Source organism: Pteronotus mesoamericanus, unplaced genomic scaffold (assembly GCF_021234165.1).
Source record: "Pteronotus mesoamericanus isolate MK-2021 breed Mesoamerican mustached bat unplaced genomic scaffold, CSHL_Meso_final contig_20, whole genome shotgun sequence".
Taxonomy (NCBI): Eukaryota; Metazoa; Chordata; class Mammalia; order Chiroptera; family Mormoopidae; genus Pteronotus; species Pteronotus mesoamericanus.
Genome location: NW_026555085.1, coordinates 71,011,395 through 71,034,202, shown reverse-complemented (window position 1 = coordinate 71,034,202; position 22,808 = coordinate 71,011,395). Strand labels below are relative to the sequence as shown.

At 40.4% G+C, this 22,808-nt stretch overlaps 1 protein-coding gene across 2 annotated transcripts in view; it reads left to right on the top strand.

The window, feature by feature from the left end:
• The window catches only part of FAM184A (family with sequence similarity 184 member A), a 108,671-nt gene that overhangs the window by 18,362 nt on the left and 67,501 nt on the right, over positions 1-22,808 (top strand). The window contains exons 2-3 of one of the 2 annotated variants that reach the window (XM_054568915.1): positions 21,214-22,065; positions 22,575-22,710. In XM_054568915.1, coding sequence (XP_054424890.1) covers positions 21,214-22,065; positions 22,575-22,710 — 988 coding nt within the window. Of the gene's footprint in view, positions 1-21,213; positions 22,066-22,574; positions 22,711-22,808 lie in introns of those variants that run through there. The other variant, XM_054568916.1, reaches the window with a different exon arrangement.

Sequence of the window (22,808 nt, the reverse complement as noted above, 5' to 3'; positions counted from 1 at the left end):
GGCAATCCAATTATCTCCTTGTTTTGCTTCCTCTCCTCTGTGATGGTCTTTCCCCCTCGCTCCTATCAGCAGAGCATTCCTACCACGTTCTGTTAGGTGCTGCCAGATTCTAATCAATTTTAACTCAAGTAAACTCTTAACATCTTAAATACGCCTTCGTTTTTCTTTTAGCAGTATATCACAGGATATGTACATATGATTTATTGTAAGAGATTGGCTCACATGATGTTGGAGGCTGAAAAGTCCCAAGGTCTGTAGTGGGCCAGCTGGAGACCCAGGAGAGCTCATGGTGTAGTTCTAGTCAGGACAGGAGACCCATATTCCAGCTCCAAGTGATGGTGAACTTCCCTCTTACTCAGCCTTAAATGTTCTATTTAGGTCTTCACTGGAACGGATGAGGCCCACCCACTTTAGGGAGAGCAATTTGCTTTACTCAGTCTGCCAATTCAGATGTGAATCTCAGGTGGGAACGCCCTCACAGACATGTTAGACCAAAAGTCTGGGTACTGCACAGCCCAGTCACATAAACACACAGCACTTAACCATCACAGCCCCTCAGTGGGAAAAGGTTTTCTTCCATCGTTGCTTTTACTCACAAATCAAATGGCAGACAGATTTCAGACTATGGTGAGAAGGTGAGGAGTAGAGGAAGTGAATGGGATAACATTTAATAGTGCTAAGGAGAAAGGACCGGCTAGGGACGGCCGGTAGGGCTTGTAGCCTAAGACGTGTTAGGAGGAAGGGACAAGGAGAGGACTTGAGGGGCATAGAGGAGACTGGAGTCAAAGGGAGAGGTGATTTGGCATGTGGCAGAGTTAGAAAGGACATGGGAAATGTGGAAACGAGACTGAGAAACAGAAGAGGGAACTGAGAAAAAGGGGAAAGCTGACATCTGCCGAGGTGAGGCCGACCGAGGCTGCTGGGATGCGGGCAGGGCTGTGTGGGAAAGAGCTGAATGTGTGTTGTCAGGATGGGAGCAGGAACATGAGCAAGGCCCGACCAACCTCAGAGAAGTGGAGACTGCGGGCTTCGTTGGAGGAGGAAGAAGTGGTCTTACTAGGCAAGGGCACGGCTTTGGGGGAGGTAACCAAGACAGAGGCAGGAAAGGGTGAGAGGAGCCTATAATAAACCCCACTCACTGCAGAGAGTAGCAGAGGGTTAAAAAGCCATGTTGTAATGCCCAAAGAAATGCAGTATTTGAGATTGGACACTGGAGATATATACTATCTGTATCATGCGTACTTTCAGAGAACTCGGTTGCCATCACTAGTCATTAGGGAAAGGCGAATAAGAGCTGCATGAGACACCGTTTCATATCCACTAGGACAGCTATAGTAATACTAATACAAAAGGTTAATCAAGTGCTGGTGAAGATACGGAGAAATTGTAGCCTCAGACATTTCTGGTGGGATTGTCAAATGATACAGCCATATTGGAAAATTGTGTTTCAGTTTCCCAGTAGGTTAACATACGTAGATGTACCAAATGATTCATCAAGTCTGCTCTTTGGTATATACCCAAGAATACAGAAAATAGGTCCACGTAAAAACTTGTACACCAACATTCATAATGGAATTACTTATAATAGCTATTACTTAAAGTACCCATTCAACTGATGAATGGGTGAACAAAATGTTCTGTATTCATGTAGTGGGATATTGTCGCCTCTAAAAAGGAGTGAAGTACTGATACATGCTAAAACATGGACAAAACTTGAAAACATGGTAAGGGGAAGAAGCCCAACACAAAAGTCTACCTATGTTATAGGATTCGGTTTCTCTGAAATGTCCAGAATAGGCCAGTCCATACGCAGAAAGGAGATTAGCTGTTGCCAGAGGCTGGAGGGGAAGGGATTGGGAGTAACTAGTAATCGTTACAGGTTTCTTTTTAGAGTGGTGAGGATGTTCTGGAATTAGTGGTAACTGCTGTACAACCTTGTGAAGGTACTCAGACCACTGAATTGTATAATTGAAGGGTGTATTTTATGGTATGTGAATTATGTCTCAAAGTTATTACTCAATTAAAAAAAATGGTTGCAAGGGCCAGTTACTGAAGGCTCAAAACAAGAGCATTCCTGAGCGTAGGGCCTGTAAGATAAGAAGTCTTTGTGAATTCCTCTGCCTGCTTTACTCTTACCTCCAGCAGTAAGATGTGGTGACTGACTTGTGTTACTTCTAGTGACCATCAAAATAAATATATTGATTACTTAAAGCCATCTCCATGCCACACTTTGGAAAAATACAGATTATTGTATGTAACTGCCAAGGTAGTGTGTTCTATTTTATTGTAACTCACTCATCTACTTTAACTTCCCTGTCAAGTTACATACAATATTTTCTTTAAAATTTTCTGTAAAAAAAAGTGTATATGGGGTACAGAAAGAGGAATATATATTTTTTGTTTTGTGTTTGGCCATTAAATTAAATATGATTTTCTTTTCCCTAAAGGATTTCCCTAAAGGAATATTGATGTCTTTAAAGCCCTTTCCTAGAATTTTGTTACCTTTCTTAACTTCAGGTTCTTACAGAATGGCACTGACGTTTTCTCAGTAGGGAGCGCATCATAATATTTATCTCATTAAACTATATGCAGTTCCTGCTGAGAAGTAGATTGAGACCTGAAAATGTTTATCGCAGTAGGAAACAGTAGAAAAAAATGTTTCAAAAGCACAGAGTAACTTCCCTGAGAATTCAGTATGGGATACCACTGCTATAATTTAGAATTCTTATTCATATAAAATAGGTTGGCAAAGTATTTCTTCTTTTTAGTTACTGAATTAATTTTATAGGCCCTTATTTTCGTATTTAAGTAAAGCAGTGGGTGGTTCTCCACCTCTTTTCCACTCAGCAAATCCTCTTGGGGGGTGTGTGGGTGGCCATCATAATGGGGGAGGGAGATGAATGTGTAGCTTTTTTAGAAGGCCGCTTGGTGATTCTTACATCACCTCCTACCCCTGCATCAAATTGAGGATGGCTGCCACAGCATCAGAAGTTATTAATGAAGTGTAATATCCCCTTGTTTGTTGGGCAGAAAAATGGTTAAACACAGTTTGCCTTTGAGGAGGCTCAAGGAATTTGGGGTGATGTGTTTTTAGAGGTGTCTGATCTGCTGGATCAGATAGGAATGAAGGACAGAACAGTAGCCTGGGAGTCAAAGGCCCCTGAGCTCTATCCATTCTGTCCCAGGTGTGTCTGAAATAGCAGTCTCCGCAAGCACTGCGGGGACATCGGTGGCATGTGAGTGATCTCCGTAGGTGCTATAAAAGCCTCCTGTGACTCATAGGTATGAGCGCTGGTTGAAGATAGAATGAAATTTGTGGAGCTACATGACCTCCTTGACAGACTGAACAGCTGGGGGAGGGTGTCTCTTCTGCTTTGAATCGACCCCAGATTCCCTCGGCCGGCCGTGCCTGACCTCCCGAACAGTTCTTCACCCAAGCGTCATCTCTCCTTGCCAGAGTTTGTGTTAGGAACCTCAAGGCTGCTTCCTGAGTTATTTCAATGCCTTGTACTGTTCTTTATAGTCTCACTTCATCCAATATAACCTCCACAGTGCAACCAGAATTTTAATTCTAAAAATGCAAGTAGAATTAAGTTAATTCTCTGCTTAAAACCCTTCAGTGATTCTCGTTACCTACAAAGAAAGGCATGTTTGTTGATTTCAGTAGAAGGTGCTGCTATCTTGACTTTTGATTGATTGATTACATATTATGTTTATTTATTATATTGAGAAAACTCAGTATATAGAAATTCGGCTTCCCTGTGAATTTTGCACAAAGCCTGCCTCTGCACAACCTGTGTGATGCTGGTCTCTCAGCTGGTACTGCCTGTCCTGCCTCTGGTGGTGTGTTTGTTAGTGGGTTCGCTCTGCGTAAGTGGCTTCAGGCTTAGTACAGGAGTCGGGGCAGAGCAGGTCCAACTTTGAAGGCCACCAGAAGGATCTTAGCTTTTTTTCCTCCCTGTATGCATGTGATCACCTATTGTAGGGTTGTAAGCAAAACTTAATGTTATGCTTTATATTTCGATGTGACCACTTTGGCTGCTGAGTGAGGAATGATTTGCAACACAGCATGAACGGAAGCAGGGCGATCAGTTAGATCTCTACTGCAGGGGTCCCGGCCCTTCAGCCAGGGATGCTGGTTGCTTTGTACTAGGGTGGTTGCAGTGGAGAAAGAGAGATGTGCAGAGACTCATGATATATTTTGGAAGTATAACTGACAGGACCTAAAGTGGTGAGGGAAACGGTACAAGGAAGAACTCTGAGGTGACACATTTGTATATTTTCATTCTTTAATAGCACATTGAGGTGAGAAAGGAGGAAATGAGAAAAGCAGAATATATCCAAAAGAGATAATTAAAATTATTTTAAGTCTTTGAATTATGCTTGAGTTAGGTGGCTAACAATAGGGATCGGAAGGTAATATGGGACTTGGAGAACGTAAGGGCTAGTCAGAGGCTGACATAGTTGAGGCTGCTACGATATGACAGACTGTCTCAGAAGCCATCCAGGGAGTCCGGATCTCAGCTCAGGCCCTGAGTCTCATGGTCAGATACTGGTATGTGGAAACATGGGCCTCTGAAACCCACAGCTCTCAAGGCTCTGACTTTTCAAAGAGGGGATCTCACCAAATTCACCAGAATAAGTGAGCGCGCGCGCGCGCGCGTCTGAGAGAGAGAGAGAGAGAGAGAGAGAGAGAGAGTGTGTGTAGCATAGAATAATCTTATCCCAGTCCTACCTGATTAAGCTTATTAAATTTTGCTAACACCCAAGCACTTATTCAGAAGTCTGTAATTTTGCAGTATAACAAGATACCACATTATAGCCCTCTTAGTCTCACGATGGGATGTTCTCACCAATGAAGATTCTACAATCTGTGGATCCTGTGATGTACCGGGTAATCATTGTAATGGCATTTGCTCCTCTTAATTTCTGTTCTGCATTCCTGGCTGTGCAGAGGCACAGCATCAGGGTATGTAAGAGCAGGGCTGGGGTCTGTGGCCTCTCCCAAATACTGGAGAAATGCCATCATAAGGAATTCACGCCACTTGATCTATGGCAGAGGGAATTCATACTTTGTTGTACTGCCTCTTGAAGCCAGAAGCAGGAAAGTCACAGAAGAATCGGCTCCCTGCCTGGCTTCCTGAGAGGAAGGTGCCAGTCAGCTATTAGAAACCTTACACAGGCTTCATCTTCCTTCCTCCTGGCTGAGGACCCTTTACTCTCCATCTTGTTTTAATGCCATAGGAACTATGGGATGTTATTGTCCTCTTGTTTTGTTTATTTAGTATAGAACCTTCTAAGGCATGTATAAAATGTTGGCCAACAATTCACTAATACTGCCCAATACATATCTGTATCTAAAATATCCAGTTATTGCACCAAATATAGGATACCAAATATAGGAAAAAAAGTAGATGTATATGGAGATGGGATGTGTTATAGCATGCTACATAAGTACCATAGGTAGAGAGATGTTCAAACTATTATAGGAACCCACATAGTGTGGGTCTCCCCAGCCTTCCAATGCTGGTTGAAACAGAGATGATGGTACAGATTTAAAAAAAATATTTTTACATGGTCTTCCAGTTTTGACAGTATTGATCAGTATAGTTATATATTATCACCTCTCTGGATTTCCTTTGAAAAGAAAAATAGAAATGGACAGTAGCAATAATACTGTCAGGGAACAGTATGAGCATGATGAAAATTATGATGCATATTTGGATATAACAATTACTTCAAAATTGTCTGTTCATCTGAGGATCAACATAGTGCAATTAACTTTCCAAAGCACACCTTTTCCATCGTGGACATAACTGCTTTTCTGATTTCTCAGATCACAGATATTGGCATGATTTTTTATTTTTATTTTGTTCCCTATGTCCAATCTCATTAAATTCTCTTATAAGGAAAGAGATGCAAAGAAAAAAAGGTATCAGTGGTCATAAGACAAAGGATGACAAATATTTTTTCCTTTTTTGTTGTTTTTATCTATTTTACAAAGTTTCTACAATGAACAAAGATTAGTAATAAGAAAATATATAGAACATATAACTTTTTAAAAGGTAGTTTTAAATAACTGGAAATGATAAAAGGAGGCTATTCCAGGGAGAACCCTAGTATTGGCATTATTATGTATGAAATACTTATCTACTTTCCTAATCAGTATTTTTTCAGTATAAAATTTTTTAATTGGTTTTATTGCATTTCAGAAGATAATTTGTTTGAGTGTGAAAATAGAAGAAATCGTCAATATTGCAGCTTTGAATATTTTCCACTCTCATTACTGAATTCATTGTGCTGCCTTATGCATTGGCTATTTGTGACTGAGGATGGCAGGCAGTCTGGTCTCTCCTGCCATTTTTGTATCCGACTCCATGTTCTGTCTCAACTACTATCCTGCTCCATCCTACTCTAAGGTGCAGTCACCAAGAACAGAAGTCTCCTGTTTTAGGTAACTGTGATGCTGTTGTTTTGTAGGTGAATCTGTTACTGGAGAAATAGGGCTTGGGAGGGAATGCAGTAATGTCAGAGTGGCTTTTTAAGGGGTCTGCATGTGACCTGAGCCAGAGCCAGATGCTGGTAAACTGCTCAGCAGATGCTCAGGTAAGCTGCTCAGCACCTAGGAGGAGGAGAGACAACTAGGAGCCAATAAGTGTTTAAAAACAAACAAACAAACAAAGGTAGTTCCTCCTAGGGCCCCTTTCCTTGATATAATGAAAAGAAGAGAAAATCAAAAAAGCAGAGGGGTTTTGAGAAACTGATAGACAGTTGCAGCATTTTGTTTTGGTGGGTGAAAGTGAAGAACATGCCATCCTCTTTTTTTTTTTTTTAAGATTTTATTTTATTTATTTTTAGAGAGAGGGGCTGGAGGGAGAAAGAGAGGAAGAGAAACATCAGTGTATGAGAGAAATAGCAACTGGTTGTTTCTTGTACCCCGCTCCCCAGCTGGGGACCTGGCCCACAACCCAGGAAAGTGCCCTGACTGGGAATTGAACCAGTGACCTTTTGGTTCACAGGTCAAATCCACTGAACCACACCAGCCAGGGCCAAGCCTCCCTTTTTGCTTAATCTGTTATCAGTATAGCAGGGGTTTCTCAACTTCTTTGTAATTAAGAGCTAATTTTCATTTGCATTGGTCTTTGATATACCATACAGCCATGGACTGACTAGATGAGTAGATGAAGGAAGGAATAGCACTTCTGGTTTCATTTCTCTTCCACCTGAAATATCAGAAATCCTAGAAATGCATGGAGGAACAGTAATTGGTTGTGAACCCATATGGCTTTGAGAGCAAACAGCGGTTATTGCAATAGTCCCGATTAGAAGAGTTCATAGACTTGTGGTCCTTGTCAATCTCTTTCCTGTCTCCACATGCATGATGGATGCTATGTACCTATGCGATATACTTCAATGTACAGGGCGAGGTTCAGATCAAATCCATAAAGTTTTGTGAGAAAATAAAGCACTATAATTTCTAATCACCATACACATTAATAATATCATTCTTTAGAAATTGCAGTGTAGATGAGATAAACTAAGAGTTATATGCATTTCCCAAAGTACTGTCCAGAAGGCTTTCTTTTTCTTTACATTTGTAAACTTCACACTCTTAACAATTAATATTATATCATTTGGGGCATGCAAGTCTCTCTGTAGAACCAATGCAGATGGTATTGTTTTCTTAATTTCCTTTTCATATTGTTCATTGCTGGTTCACAACTGATTTCGTGTGTTAGTCTTGTTTTCTGCAAATTTGCTGATCTCATTTATTAGCTCTAATAGTTTTTTGTGGATTCTTCAGGATTTTCTACCTATAGAAATAATGATAGTTTTACTTCTTCCTTTTCAATTTGGATGCTTTATATTTCTTTTTCTTACCTAATTACTCTGGCTAGGACTTCTAGTACAGTGTTGATGAGCAGTGGTAAAATGGACTTCCCTGAGGCTTATCAATTTTTACCATTTCAAAGAACCATCTTTTGGTTTCATTTATTCTGTTGTTTTCAGTTGTCTATTCATTAATCTTCACTCTAATCTTTATTATTTTCTTCCTTCTGATAACTTTTGGTTTAGTTTGGTCTTCTTTCTCTGGTTCTTTGAGTTGTAAATTTAAGTTATTTATATGAAATTTTTTTAAATGTAGCAACTACTCATCTCTACCATTGCAGTGGGAAAGCAGTTAATAAACAGTACAGTATGTAAATAAATGGTCATAGCTGTGTTCTTTTATTAAAACAGGCTGCAGACCTAGTTTGCCAACCTATGTTACTGCATCCCACAAGTTTTGATATGTTTTGTTTTCATGTTTATCCAGTGGCTCCTGCCCCTTCTCCAAAAGGTTTTTCCTCTTTCTTCCCTACCCCTAGCCTTAGCTGGCTCACACCTGTTCTTTGGGGGTTTAGGGGAGCATAGCAGGGTAATGGTTTTTATTCCTTAGGAGAGAAGGATATGGGTAAGGTGTGTACTTTTCCTGCCTTGGCTGGCCTGTATCACTGAGAGAGGCTTTCTCTGGTCTCCTGCCCTGTCTGCAGTCTTTCTTGTGGTTACTGAAGTCATGGCAGAGACTGTGAGTAGGCGTGTGTCCCTGTTTGTGCAATCCATGGGTTCTGTATTCTCACACTTGCCCATGGTTGTGACTTTGTCCAATTAACATTTGTTAAATAGAGCCCTGGAGTGTCCAGTGGTGAGCCTCAGTTCAACAAAATACAGAAGTTATTACTCACAGGCTCTGAAGGAGATGCACGTCACACCTTGGGGGGCCACTCAGGGAGGTCAAGGTAGGGTACAGGCAGAAACAGCAAGGTAGGTCCTGGGACACATGCCTTTATTAGGGTCCGTGGGTAGAATGTTTTGAGGTTCCTGGGCTAGGACCAGACTGGTCAATTCAAACAAAAAGAGCTGGGGTTTGGTAAGCTTTAGGGCGGTTTAATCTAAGACATATACACAAGCTTAAGGCCTTGAGATTCTGGGAGAATGCTTATCACAAGGGCAGTTGGGGTAGTCCGAACAGGAACTTAGATTCTCCTGTGACTCGTCAAGGCTGTTATCTAGGACGTGAGCACTTGAGGGAGGGGCTGTTTGAGGCCCCTGTAGGCCCCTTGGCTACACAGAATGGCTGTCAAGGCAGCAACACTCCTGAGTAGTTTCGCTAAACTCTCAACAACTGTGCTTTACCTTTAACGATTTGTTATATATTTTAGCTGAATTCTTCTTAACCACTTGTAAGAGAGCCTCATCTCCCCTCTGTGCTCTGCCATAGCGGAGCCAGCGCTTGTAAGCCATTTGACCTTGGAGGCCTGTCCTAGATTTAAAGCCAGGAGGTTGTGTCGTGATCTCAACTCTCTAATGGGTTCAAGAAAACTCATGATTTTGTTTTCATGAGGGTTTTTTTTTATTGTTTTTGGATATTTTTTATTGTTATTTTAGAGCCTTGCTCCCTTCATCCTTCTCCATCCTTGGTGGAGACTGGAAGTCCATCAGATTTTTTAAAATTTCAGTACACCTAAATGTCAGTATGAATAGGTCTCTAATTGGCCACCTGGACCCTGTAAGCCTGACTCCTAGCATTTGGAATCTTGGCAGGTGAGAGGAACTGGGGACTCACTGTTCAGGATGCAGATTTTTTTTTTAAACAGACTTTATATTTTAGAGCACTTTTAGGTTCACAGGAACATTGAACAACAGTACAAACTTACCACATACCCCCTTCCCCAGCAAACATGACTCCCTCCACTAACATCATTCCACACCAGAGATACACATTTGTTACACTGATGAGCCCACATCGACACATCATAATTACCCTAAGTTCATAGTTTACATTAGAATTCACTCTTGGTATTGTACATTGTATGGATTTTGACAAATGTGTGTCATGTATCTACTTTACCACACGGAATACTTTCACTGACCTAAAACTACTTTGTGCTCCGCCTTTTCATTTTTTATCCCTGGCAACCCCTGATTATTTTATTGTTTCCATAATTTGCCTTTTTCCATAATGCATACGCCTACAGTATGTATCCTTTTCAGATTAGCTTCTTTTATACACACTTAAGATTTCTTCATGTCTTTTCATAGTTTGATAGTGCATTTCCTTTTAGTGCTAAATAGTATCGTATTGTCTGGACATAGCACAGTTTATCCATTCACCTACTGAAGGAGACCTTGGTTGCTTCTAAATTTCAGCAATTATGAGTAAAGCTGCTATAAACATGCATTTGCAAATTTTTGTGTGGACATAAAACCAAATAGCATTATGCTGGATCATATGGTAAGAATGTGTTTAGTGTTTTAAGAAACTGCTAAACTGTCTTACAAAGTAGCTGAACCCCTTTGCATTCCCACCAGCAATGGGTGAGAGAGTTCCTGTTGGTCTACATCCTTGCCAACATTTGATGTTGTCAGTGTTTTGGATTTTGGCCTAATAGGTGGTAGCAGTATCTCATTGTTTAATTTGCAGTTCCGTATGATGTGTGATGTTAAGCATCCTTTTATATGCTTGTTTACATATCTTCTTTGTTGAGGTTCAACTCTTTTGCCCATTTTGTAATCAGATTATTCATTTTTTTTTTGAGCTTTAAGAGTTCTTTGTACATTTTGGGCCACAGTCCTTTCATCTTTTACAGATATTTTCTCCCAGTGTGTTGTTAGATTTTTCCACTGAATCCTCTGCTCTTTGTCCCTTGAATCACTCCCGCCCTCCTCTGTGCCCACTGTCCCACGTCTGGAGCTTTGCCAGCTCGCTTTTTTCAATTCACTTCCTTTCTATTTCTTACCAAGAAAGAGGAGAGTTAATTGTCTGCTTGCTCCAATTGATAATCTGGAGGCTTAACTGCTTTGTTTGTTTTAGATATTCAGCCTGTCAGTTGCCTTGTTTTTTTTGTTTTTTTGTGGGTTTTTTTTCTCCACAGCCTCTCAAAAATTCCCTCTGTAGTTAGGAGCAGTCCAAAGCTGGTCTTTGGCTCACAGACTCCACTCAAAAAAAGAAAGGATGATTTCGTCACCTCTAAAAGAAAAGGTTTTAACATGTCCTTATATAGTAAGGATGCTACTAAGGCACGGGTTCTATAAGGTGAAACATTCCATAGAAACATTAGCTTCCCTAAGCAAGATAATTTACAGTTCATCAGTAGTGTTTGCTACTTTGTGAACGTTTTATTTACAAGGCTGATCTGGGAGTGCTGTTGCATATAAACTGAGGTGCAGCGCTATGGTCTGTGTTTCTGCTCTGGAACAGCCGGAACAGAGCCTGCTTGGCAGAGGACAGCAACCCACACTGTTCCTGAATGAGGGAGGTCTGAGAGCCTCTTTTCAGAATTCTCTCACTTTGGTACCTTAAGACCCAATTAATTTTTTGGTGACTAGCTCAACTAGTAGAACTGAGAATTTAATAATAAAAATAGAATTATTCAAATTTATTCTTTCTTTGTTTAAAATGTACCAGGTCTTTCTAAAAAATGGCATCTGAGATTACTCCTTTACTGCTTTGTAAGTTCCCTTGTGTCTCAGTAGTACATATGCATTTTAAGAGTGAGTGGCTATCTATCTGTCTGTCTGTCTGTCTGCAGGTCTGTTTGTCTTGTCTGACCCTGACATTGATCATACAGGAAAAGTGAGTAAGTACCCAGAATTTTCACACACACAAAAAGTAAAGATTGAGACTAGTAGGAAAAGCATCACCCGGAGTGGCTGTGAGGAGAGTGTCTGCTTGTGATGGCTGTGTGGGTGAGTCTGTCGTGGTGAGAGGCGGACATGCGGGGAAGGCTGAGGCTGGCCTCGCCTGCGCTCGTGGCAGCGTTTATGGCCAGTGGAGAGAAGCCGCTGCCGGCTCCTGCGCTCCAAGAGGGTGACCTTTCCCTGTGATGGAGGAGTATGAAGCGGTCAGACAGGAGTTGCCCACCTTCCCTTTCCACGTCAAATCTGTCTTTATCTTCACTTTCTTGGGAGGAATTTTCTCCACTCTCAGCCAGCACCAGTCTGTCCATCCGTGTCAGGCAATCCTGACCTTGAACTTTCTTCCATCACTTTGGTGCAACAGTGAAACCTTATGTGGATTGCATTTTCAGTCCCTCTTTTTTAAAAAAAAACAAAACAAAATAACAACAACTCTCCCTGGACTCTGTTTCCTCTTCATCCATCATCATTCCTGTTCTTGGTTGTTTTCTTCCTTTTTACCAACCATTTCTTGGAGTTTTTCTCTCCAACTAACTGCCTCCATTCACTCACCGTCTGCTCACCCACTGTTGCCACTTGTCCTCTAACTTCTCCTCTTACCACTCTCCTGATTGTGTGCTCTCAAAGATTACTTCTGAGATTTAAACTCTGAATACAGAGGCTTCAAGTTTCTTTTTTCTTGATTGCTGTGCAGCCACGGAACGATGCACCGCCCGTCCCTAGCATCCTGCACGGCAGCGTCCTGCCTCCGCGACACTGACTCCTTTCTCAGCAAGGTTGCCTCTGTCTGTGGGTCTTCATCCCCCTCGCACCCCTCAGCCCTGCCCAAGGCGTGGTCCTCAGTCTTTTCATTCTTTCTCAGTGGTTTTCCCTTCCGGATCTCATTCAGCCCAACTGCGTGAGTGTCTCTGCAGTGCGGACTGTGGCCACCCTCCGAGCTCCAGAGCCCATCTTCCCCTCAGAGTCCTGTGCTTTCCCATCTCTGTGCCTGTTGCCCTTACCATCCCTTCAGCCTGCAATTCTCTCTCTGAACCTTTTCCCTTCACATTTCGACTAAACTAAGAGATTATGATTAAGATAAAGTCAACATTTTACTCAAAATAAGGGAAAACGCACACATTACCACCCTCACTTCCACACCCTGCCAAGACTTATTTTGTATTTCTTCTCCTTTGTAAGACTTACCAAAAATTTACTTTGACTTAATGAGTAAGTATTTTTTAAGGTGAGTCTTCCCACTGAGCTGCATGAGGATAGACACCACGCATATGCATCTAGTGCACGGCAGCGTTTTCTGTGCCCACTGTAGGTGTCAGCATGTGGCAGGTGCGCAGTACATTTTTGCTAAAGAATGAATGAAGTAGGAATTGACCAGTAAAGATTTGCTAGTAAACTATCAAATTTTATCTAGGTAATTGGATTATTTTATATTCTCCTCAAAATATATGTTGTTATCCATAAGTATGATGGTTAATATTCATTATTCTTGAAAAAGTTTAAGTATAAATTCTCAAAATAGGTTTTAGTTCAGTGGATGATTTTAAAAGAAACTGGCAGGGTATCAGTTGGTAAGTAACAAGTGTTCCTTTAATTTTTATTTCTAATTTTGTTGTTATGTTTTTCTAAAGCTAAGGCATTTTGAGTATTGATTCATTTTTTTAGCATTGTTAATCAGTTAAAAGGGTTTAATGTTTTCTGATTATAACAGTAACATAGTCATTGTAGAACATTTAGAAATACTAAATATCCTCAGTTAAAATTTCATATAGTTACTTATAAACCTTTAAATATGTATCTGCACACTAATGCACACTCACTTTTTTCCCCTCTATAAGATTGGATTTTATCGTATATAACATTGTGTATTTGCCTTATATAAGAAGCTTTTTCTTATATTATAAAACATTCTTCTAAATGACATGTGCTTTTTAATGGTTTCATGACATCATATTGCATGAAGTTAGCATCATTTATTCAATAATTCCCTTACCTTAGCAGTGTTAAACCTGTTGGTATAGTATACAATAATTGAGGTCCACTTAAAATACTTTAAATTTATACAACACATATGTTTCAGTAAATGTACTTTTTTATTAATGAGTTAGATTTTAGTGGGAACATCTTGTATATGTATTGCCAATGTATTAGCCAGTTTGGTCTGCATAAGAAATTACCAGACATTCTTACTGTGCTAGAACAGGACAGAGAGAGGGGAAGCAAGCAATCTCTCTTTCTCTCTCTCTCTCTCTCTCTCTCTCTCAACTCTATTTTATTGAATATGCTATTATAATTGTCCCAATTTTCCCTCATTGCTCTCCATGCCACACCTCCTATTCCCTCAGGCAGTCCCCACACCATTGTTCATGTCCATGGGTCATGCGTATAGGCTCTTTAGCTACTGCATTTCCTATGCTGTGCTTTATATCCCCATGGCTATTCTGTAACTACAATTTTTACTTCTTAATCTACTCACTTTTTCACCCATTTCTCCATACCTCTGCCATCTGGCAACCATCAAAATGCTCTCTGGATCCATGATTCTGTTTCTGTTCTTCTTGTTTGCTTAGTTTGTTTTTTAGTTGTTGACATATAGGTATTTATTGCCATTTTATTGTTCATAGTTTTGATCTTTTTCTTTTCTTTCAGCAAGTCCCTTTAACATTTCATAGAATAATGGTTTGGTGATGATGAACTCCTTTAGTTTTTCTTGTCTGGGAAGCCCTTTTTCTGCCCTTTGATTCTAAATGATACCTTTTCTGGGTAGAACAATCTTGGCTATCGGTCTTTGCTTTTCATGTCATTGAATATTTCTTGCCAATCCCTTCTAGCCCGCAAAGTTTCTTTTGAAAAACCTCTGATAGTCTTATCGGAACTCCCCTATAGGTAACTGTTTTTCTCTTGCTGCTTTTAAGATTCTCTCTTTATCTTTAACCTATGGCATTTTAATTATGGTGTGTTTTGGAGAGAGCCTCTTTGCATCCATCTCGTTTGGGACTCTCTGTGCGTCCGGGACTTGCATATCTATTTCCTTCTCCAAATTAGGGAATTTTTTTTTCACTGTTTTTTCAAATCGATTTCCAATTTCTTACTCTTTCTCTTCTCCTTCTGGCGCTTGTTGGAACGCTTGAAGTCCCAGGGACTGCCTACACTATCCTCATTGTTTTGGATTCTTTTTTCTTCTTCTTGTTCTGATTGGTTGTTTTTTGCTTCCTTATGTTTCAAATAACTGATTTGATTCTCGGCTTTATCATCCTGCTGTTGTTTCCCTGAAAATTGTTCTTTATTTCAGTTAGTGTATCTTTCAGTTTTTACTGGATCTTTTTTATGCTGTTGAAGCCCTCACGAAGTTCTTTGAGCATCCTTATAACCTGTGTTTTGAGCTCTGCGTCTGGTAGATTGCTTACTTCCATTTGGTTTAATTTGTTTTTTTGGAGTTTTGATCTGTTCTTTATTTGGGCTATGTTTCTTTCTCTCTTTGTTTTGGCAGCCTCCCTGTGTTTGTTTCTGTGTATTAGGTAGAGCTGCTATGACTTCTTGTCTGGTAGTGTGGCCTAATGTAGTAGGTGTCCTGTAGGGTCCAGTGGCACAGCCTCCCCTGTCATCCAAGCTGGGTGCTCAAAGTGTGCCCTTCATGTGGCCTAAGTACTCTCTCCTCTTGTAAGTAAGCCTTGATAGCTGTTGGCAGATCAGTGGGAGGGATTTCCCAGGCCAATCAGCTTCAAGGACTAGCTGTGACCACTGACCTGCAACCTCTGCCCACTGTGGAGGATCAACTATTCAGGGGCAGAGTGGTGGTGGTGCGACATGGTCTGCAGTTGTCCACTCAGTTGTCCAGGCTCTGGGGTGTCCTGGGTGGTGCAGACGAAGGTCAGCCCCCAGCTGTGTTTTGCCCAGGGCCACCCTGCCTGAGCTGTAAAGCAATCTGAGGGGGTTGCTCCTTGTGCTGGGCTCAGAGATTCCCAGCAGAAGCAAGCTATGAATCTAGGCTGGCTGCTGCCAGTGCTGGGCCTGGAGCCAATTAGCAAAAGGAACGAGGGCTGGAGGCTCACTGAGGCCGACTGTTGCTTGTTTGAGAGGATTTAGGAAGTTGTGAAGCTGAGCCAAGACCAGCCATTTATGTGGGAAAGTCACTGTTAACAGCTTGGGTGGGCCTCTAAGTTGGGTGGGATGGAGTCTCTGGGGATCTCCATGGTGGGGCAAACTGTGTTAGCCAGGTTGATGGACTCTCAGATATGGCACCCGCCTGCCAGCTTTGTGGCTCTGTGGTGGGACTGCCAGCCTTTCTGTCTGGGAGAAAGCTGTCCCCGAGCTCTTGCCTTGTTGCCAGACACTTCGGTTCCTCCCTGTATGCCACTGGCGCCTTTCAGGCTGCTACCCCGGGGCTGGAGCTCAGAAGCAGTGAGTCTGAGTAAGTCCATGAGTGGGTTCCTTAAGAGGATCTGCTTGGGACTCCAAAATTTTCTTCCACCGACTCAATCTCTGCTGGGTTTTGCAGCCAGGAATTATGGGGACTTATCTCCCTGGCACTGGAACCCTGGGCTGGTGTGCCTGGTATGGGTCTGTGACTCCTCACTCCCTAGATGTCCCTCCCAAATTTTTATCCAGTGCACGTGAATGTGGGACCAGACCATTCCATGTCTCTGCCCCTCCTGCCAGTCTGGGTGGATGTCGTTTCTTTAATTCTGTAGTTGTTGGACTTCCATTCAGCTTGATTTCTGACAGCTCTGAGTGATGGTCATTCTATAGTTTATTTGTAATTTTGATGTGGTTGTGTGAGGAGGCGAGCTCTATTTACTTATGCCACTGTCTTGACCAGAATTCACTCTCTTCTTAAGAAAGCACTACTCCTACCCTCATGACCTTGCTTAAAATAATTATCTCCCAAAGCCTCCATCTCCAAATACCATTATATTGGGGATTAGGGCTTTAACACATGAATTTAAGGAGAGGGTTTGGGGGAGGTGACACAGTTCAGTCCATAGCAGTCAACAGTGAGAACTTTTTCAGAAATTATTTGTTTCTACCTAAGTGACGTTTTTAAAACTAGGATCTAGAATTGTTCTCATTTTATCTGTGGGTAAGATTATCTGAAAATCTTCATAGAAAAAGTTAAAATTACTCATTATTTCTTCTTCATCATGGAATATATAGGAAAATTATGCATTATTGGAATAAAGTAGAACTGTGAAAGTGTATGAAATTGCTGAAATGATTGTACTGTCCCATTACATAAATGTTCATGGTTCCAGAAAACCCTGTAAACGGCTCTTTGTGTCTGCTAAAACAGTTTATGAAAAGAAATATTGGAGTGTTTTCTTTTCCTACGTGGAAAATAGCCAATTTTATGGATGATTATGATCATTTACTGGTTTCTTTTGAAATTAGTCTGATTCTCTCCATAAATAAATGATGTGATAAGTTACCATCTTATCATCTTATAGTACTTTATATTTTTAAACAAAACTTTATGTAACATTATTCTAAAAATGTCAAAGATAGGTTGATATAATATCAACAGTGTCCCTAGGGTAGAAATAAATGTGATCTTTCTTTAACATTGAGAAACTTGAAGCTTGGAAAAGTTATTTTACTTAAAGTTATAATCCAAATTGGATCAGCTCTGCTACTTTAAGTCATATATGCTATATCTTTAAAGAACATGGGACATTTATATTACCTTTGAGAAATAATAATTAATCAGAGAAAGCTACTAATAAATGTTTACTTTTGTAATTATGTAGAAAAGTGCATAGTTAGAGGATACTACCTCTAGTTAAGCATTCTTATTTTAAAATAGTATAATTAAATAGTGATATATTTCAAAAGGTCATTTGCAAGAGCACTATTGATTTGTTATTTATTAAAAGGCATCCTTTTACTGTTATATTTTGTTTTTAGAAACTTATTTTAACATTTCTTTCCTGGAAAGAATACTAATATATGAGCACTGTGATACTGAATTTCTTTTATATATCAATACTTTCAAATCAAATAATGGGTTTTGTTTTGTTTTTTGTAGTGGTAAAAACCCTGGATTATTCAGTAGAAAATAAATAAAGGTGGTACAAATCGAGGTTTTTAAAACTTTTTGGCTACCAATTTTATCTGGTTAGGTGGCTTGTCTATATATAGATCAGAAGTCAGTAATAAGGCCTTTTCCACAACTACTCCCTTCGGCTGTTCTAGCAAGAAAGCAGCTGTAGGCAATACATACAGTAGTCTCCCCTTATCCAATTTCACCCTCTGAGGTTGCGGTTACCTGTGGTCAGCCATGGTTTGAAAATATTAAATGGGAAATTCTGGAAATAAAGAATTCATAAGCTTCAAATTGTGCACCATTGTGAGTGAGGTGCTGAAATCGCGTTGTCCCGCTCTGTGCTCCGCAGGGTGTAACTCACCCCTTGGTCCAGTGCATCCGTGCTGTACCTACGGTACAGTAAATTATTTTGAGAGCAAGACCACATTCACATAGCTTTTATTACAGTATATTGTTATAATTGCTCTATATAATTAGTTATTGTTGTTAATCTCTTACTGCACTAATTTATACATTAAACTTTATCATGGGTATGTATATATTGGAAAAAACATAGTACATATAGGGTTCAATACTATCTGCAGTTTCTGGTATCCACTGGGGTCTTGGAATGCATTTCTTGCGGATAAGGGAGCACTACTCTACATAAACAAATAGACATAGCTGTGCTCCAATAAAACTTTCCTTCAAGGAGGCAGCAGCCATAGTTGGCCTGCAGGCTGTAGTTTGCTGACCTCTAGATTTGACTGTAAAGTGGAATAGAGCTCCTCACTATAATATTTCCCTATTATTTGTCAGATGTTTTGGTTACTTTCCTTAAATTCTCTTCTAACTTAATGCTGTGATTCCTACTTCTGTCCTTTTTAATTTCACCTTTTATTAATTTTATTCACACTTGTGTAACTGTGCTTTTATACCTTCAGCTACCTTTCCAGGTTCTTTAACGTCTTCACACAGCCTTCCAGCATTTTGTCAGGACCCCCCCCCAAATTAAATTATTCTAACATTTATTGAGTTTCGGGAATCAGTGGTATTAAGGAAATAGAAGTGCTGAATGTAAAGAAAGTCTGAACTCCCACAGGTTTGGGTGGTCTTGCAAGACTTATTAAAGAAGGCAGGACTTGAGCTGACTCTTGAAAGACTAGAGGGAAATTAAATATTTTTAAAAAGATAATAAAAAAATTAAAAAGGAAATTTCGCCACTTGCTACAACATGGATGAACGTTGAGGGCATTATGCTAAATGAAATCAGTCAGAGAAAGAAAAATATATGATTTCAATTATATGTGGAATCTGAAAAAAAAGCAGCCCCAACAAATAGGCAAACAGATGAAAATACTCATAGATACAGCGAACAGGTTAGGAGTTACCAGAGGTGAGTGAAATGGACGAAGGTGGTCAACAAACTTCTAGTTATAAAATAATTAAGTCATGGAAATGTAATGTACAGCATGGTAACTATAGTTAATAATATTATATTGTGTATTTCAAAGTTGCTAAGAGAGTAAATCTTAAAATTTTCATCACATAAAAAATAAACATAAGAGGAGTATTTCAATAAATCACTGACAAGGGGAAGCTCACGTTGCTGCCCTCCCACACTAAGAATCCCCAATTAGATGGAATCCCACCATGGACCAGTCCTCTTCAAGATCATCACCTTGAGCAAAGTGCTAAAGGTGTGACTTGTTTTTCTCTGGAGATTCCATCTCTTTGGGTATTTCTTTTCCTTCCATGTGCTTCCTAAGATGTGTAGGAGATGCACGCAGACCTGCCCTGCGAAGGTCTGAGACCTGTGGCCATGACTAGCTCCGCTACAGGCTTTCCGTCAGATGGACTTCTCTTGGGCTGGGCGGCAGGCATGTTCTTTCTAAGTGTCCCAGTCTTTGGTGGCCATTGCCATGGTAGGCAGATGTGATCCTGGGGAAGGGAATAGGAGGCTGTGCTGGATTTATAAATGTGTAAAGGAAAGGAGTCCTCCATGGGGAGCTGTGTTAGCTCACTGGGGACATAATGTGGAATTGCAGAGGAGTTAGGGTAATTAGAGAAAGACTGTATAATCATTTATTTCCCTTCTGTGCATCTATTTTCCTGTTGATCTTGGAGGAGAAAGGGTAGCTATATTAAGACAGATTGGGGTCCTGTCATTTCTCAGTCTTTTTATCTTTGGTATAAGTAGATGTCACAAAATAGTTACAGCAGACCAAGCAAGCGAGGATATGGCAGGAGGACTGGGTCTGCAAAACAGAGCTCTGTGTGGAGCGAGTGAAGCCCCTGTAGTGAGTGAGGCCCACCTGTGTCTCCTTTCTGCACGTGCAGCTGCAGGCCCAGTTGGTGACAGCCCAATGCAGCAGTAGGTTCTAGAGCTACCAGGATGCCGGAAGAGCTAGGGAGTTTGTCTTAATTGCCCCGGGTTACATAAACAAGTTCTTTGCAAAAATAGAAATACTTCTGTGTTTTAATTGCAGTGTTTACTGTTTGGTATTGAAACTCAGAGTGAGATCACAGTAAAATGAGCAAAGCTCCAGGACACTGCTTTTTTGCTCCTGGATTGTTGGATTGTGTAGTGTTCACTTCGTTTTACTTCAGAAGAAAGTGGGCACATCTCTAAGCCTTAAATAATCGTCACGAATAGTGCACTGTTGGATCACAGTGGTGTGATGAAGGGTGTTAGGGAACATGGAAGAGTGGGAGTGTTGCTATATAAAGGGAACATGTTGTCATTCAGAATTAAGGTTGGGGAGACCTCAATGGAATCATGAAAACCCAAGGGCTAAGACCTATACCCAGAACACTCTGGCTGTAGGAAATCACCTTGCTTGGAGGCAGAGGGAAAATGAGGCAGTGAGTCAAACTACAGCACTTGATATGTGAGCGGAAAAATACTTACTGGAATTTGTAAGACCACTTGGGAGAGAAGAGGATTGGCTTTAAAAGCCATAGAGGAATTAGAAAAGGAAACGTCTAAATTTAAAAGGTATTGGTTATTAAACCGGTGAAAGAGACCTTTGGGAATTCTTAGGGCCCAAAGGTCACACTCATGCAAAGCTTCTGCTGTCTCTAGGACACCAGTGTGGGGCAGAGACTTTCTGTGAGGTTTTTCTCCTGGTCCCCACTGCCACCCCCAGGGAGCGAGGCTGGGCCATGAGAAAACTCTTTGCCCATAGGTCAGGTGGCTCCTTTCTGGGCCTTTTTCCTCCTCACTGTTTTATTTGTAGTAAAACATTCTTAATTTTGAATACTTTAAAATCCTAATTAGAAAGGATTGCAACTGTACGTTTTAAGGTAACAATTTGCTAAATAAATCATTCTATGAGTTCAGAAATAATGCATGATGTTTCAGTATTATTTATAAGTCAATATTAAGTGTGTAGAAAGCTGTCAATCCAAATGAAAGAATTAACTTCCAGGTTAGACAAAAATAAATAAAAGTGAGATAAGCAAAAAATTAAAAAAGAGTATGTTCACTGATTTTTTTCTTCTTTAAAACCATGCAGGTAATATATGCTTTGAACACTAAAAATGATGAGCATGAAACTGCAATTCAAGCCCTCAAAGATGCTCATGAAGAAGAAATCCAACAAATTCTTGCCGAAACAAGGGAGAAAATATTACAGTATAAAAGCAAAGTAACAGAGGAGTTAGACCTTAAGAGAAAGATTCAGACTTTAGAAGCGTCACTAGAAGATCACAAGAAAATGAAGCAACAGGCATTGACAGAATTTGAAGCCTATAAGCACAGAGTTGAGGACATGCAACTTTGTGCAGAAGCACAGCATGTCCAACGCATAGTAACCATGTCTAGAGAGGTGGAAGAGATTAGAAGGAAATTTGAGGAAAGATTACGGAGTTTTGGACAACTCCAGGTACAGTTTGAAAAAGACAAAAAGTTGGCATTAGAAGATCTGAGGACTGCTCACAGACGGGAGATCCAGGAGCTGTTGAAGTCACAGCAAGACCAGAGTGCCTTGGTGAGCAAGGGGTCGAATTCAGGGGAACTGCACAGGATGGAGATGGAGACCTTAAACCAAACCCTCGAAGAGCTAAGACTTGAGCGGAAAAAGCTAATTGAGGATTACGAAGGCAAGTTGAATAAAGCTCAATCCTTTTATGAACGTGAGCTTGATACTTTGAAAAGATCACAACTTTTTACAGCAGAAAGCTTACAAGCGAGCAAAGAAAAGGAAGCTGATCTTAGAAGAGAATTTCAGGCACAGGAAGCAATTTTACGAAAAACGATAGGGAAATTAAAGACAGAGTTACAGATGGTACAGGATGAAGCTGGAAGTCTCCGTGACAAATGCCAAAAGCTTCAGATAGCCCTTGTTACAGCAGAGAACAATGTTCAGGTGAGCAAAGAATATTACATCCAACACATGGATTTTTTTTTTCCAGTTTTCCTCTTTTTAATGGGGCTACTTTAACATTTTTTCGATTTTTGCTTTTTTCGTACTTCTTTGAGGGGAAAAAATCAATGAAGGGGTAATTTTTGCTACTCTGTAGTTATTGCTATTTCCTACTCAAATTTCAGGCCCAGAAGGCCTGAAAAGATATTAAAGGCCCCCCAAATAACTTAAAATCTTCCTGAGTGTTTTCGGTGAAAGGGTTTTTATTTAAATAACATGTTGATACTTTTCATAAGTGCTGTGGGAGAGTTAAAATACTGGGCTTTGGATTTACTTATGTGTTTTCTTTTCCCTTCATTAAAAATTGTGATGAGTCGCCTATCAAAACAGATTTAAAGCTAGGCGCACTGTTAAGTGTGACCTTTGAATAAGAAATTGTTGATGCTTGTAATTTAATTATTTAGCTTAGCGTAGTTCTTGCATGATAGTAATGGCTATTTGATCTTTCTTAGGGTCTTCAAAAACAGCTTGATGATGCCAAGGAGGGAGAGATGGCCTTATTAAGCAAGCACAAGGAGGTGGAAAGTGAGCTAGCAGCAGCCAGAGAACGTTTACAACAGCAGGCTTCAGATCTTGTCCTCAAAGCCAGTATGTCTGACCTTAGTTCTTGGTGTTAGACCTCAGCTAAAACCAACACTTAAATGTTCATTCAAGACAAACTAGTCTTCCCTTCTAATATTTTAAAG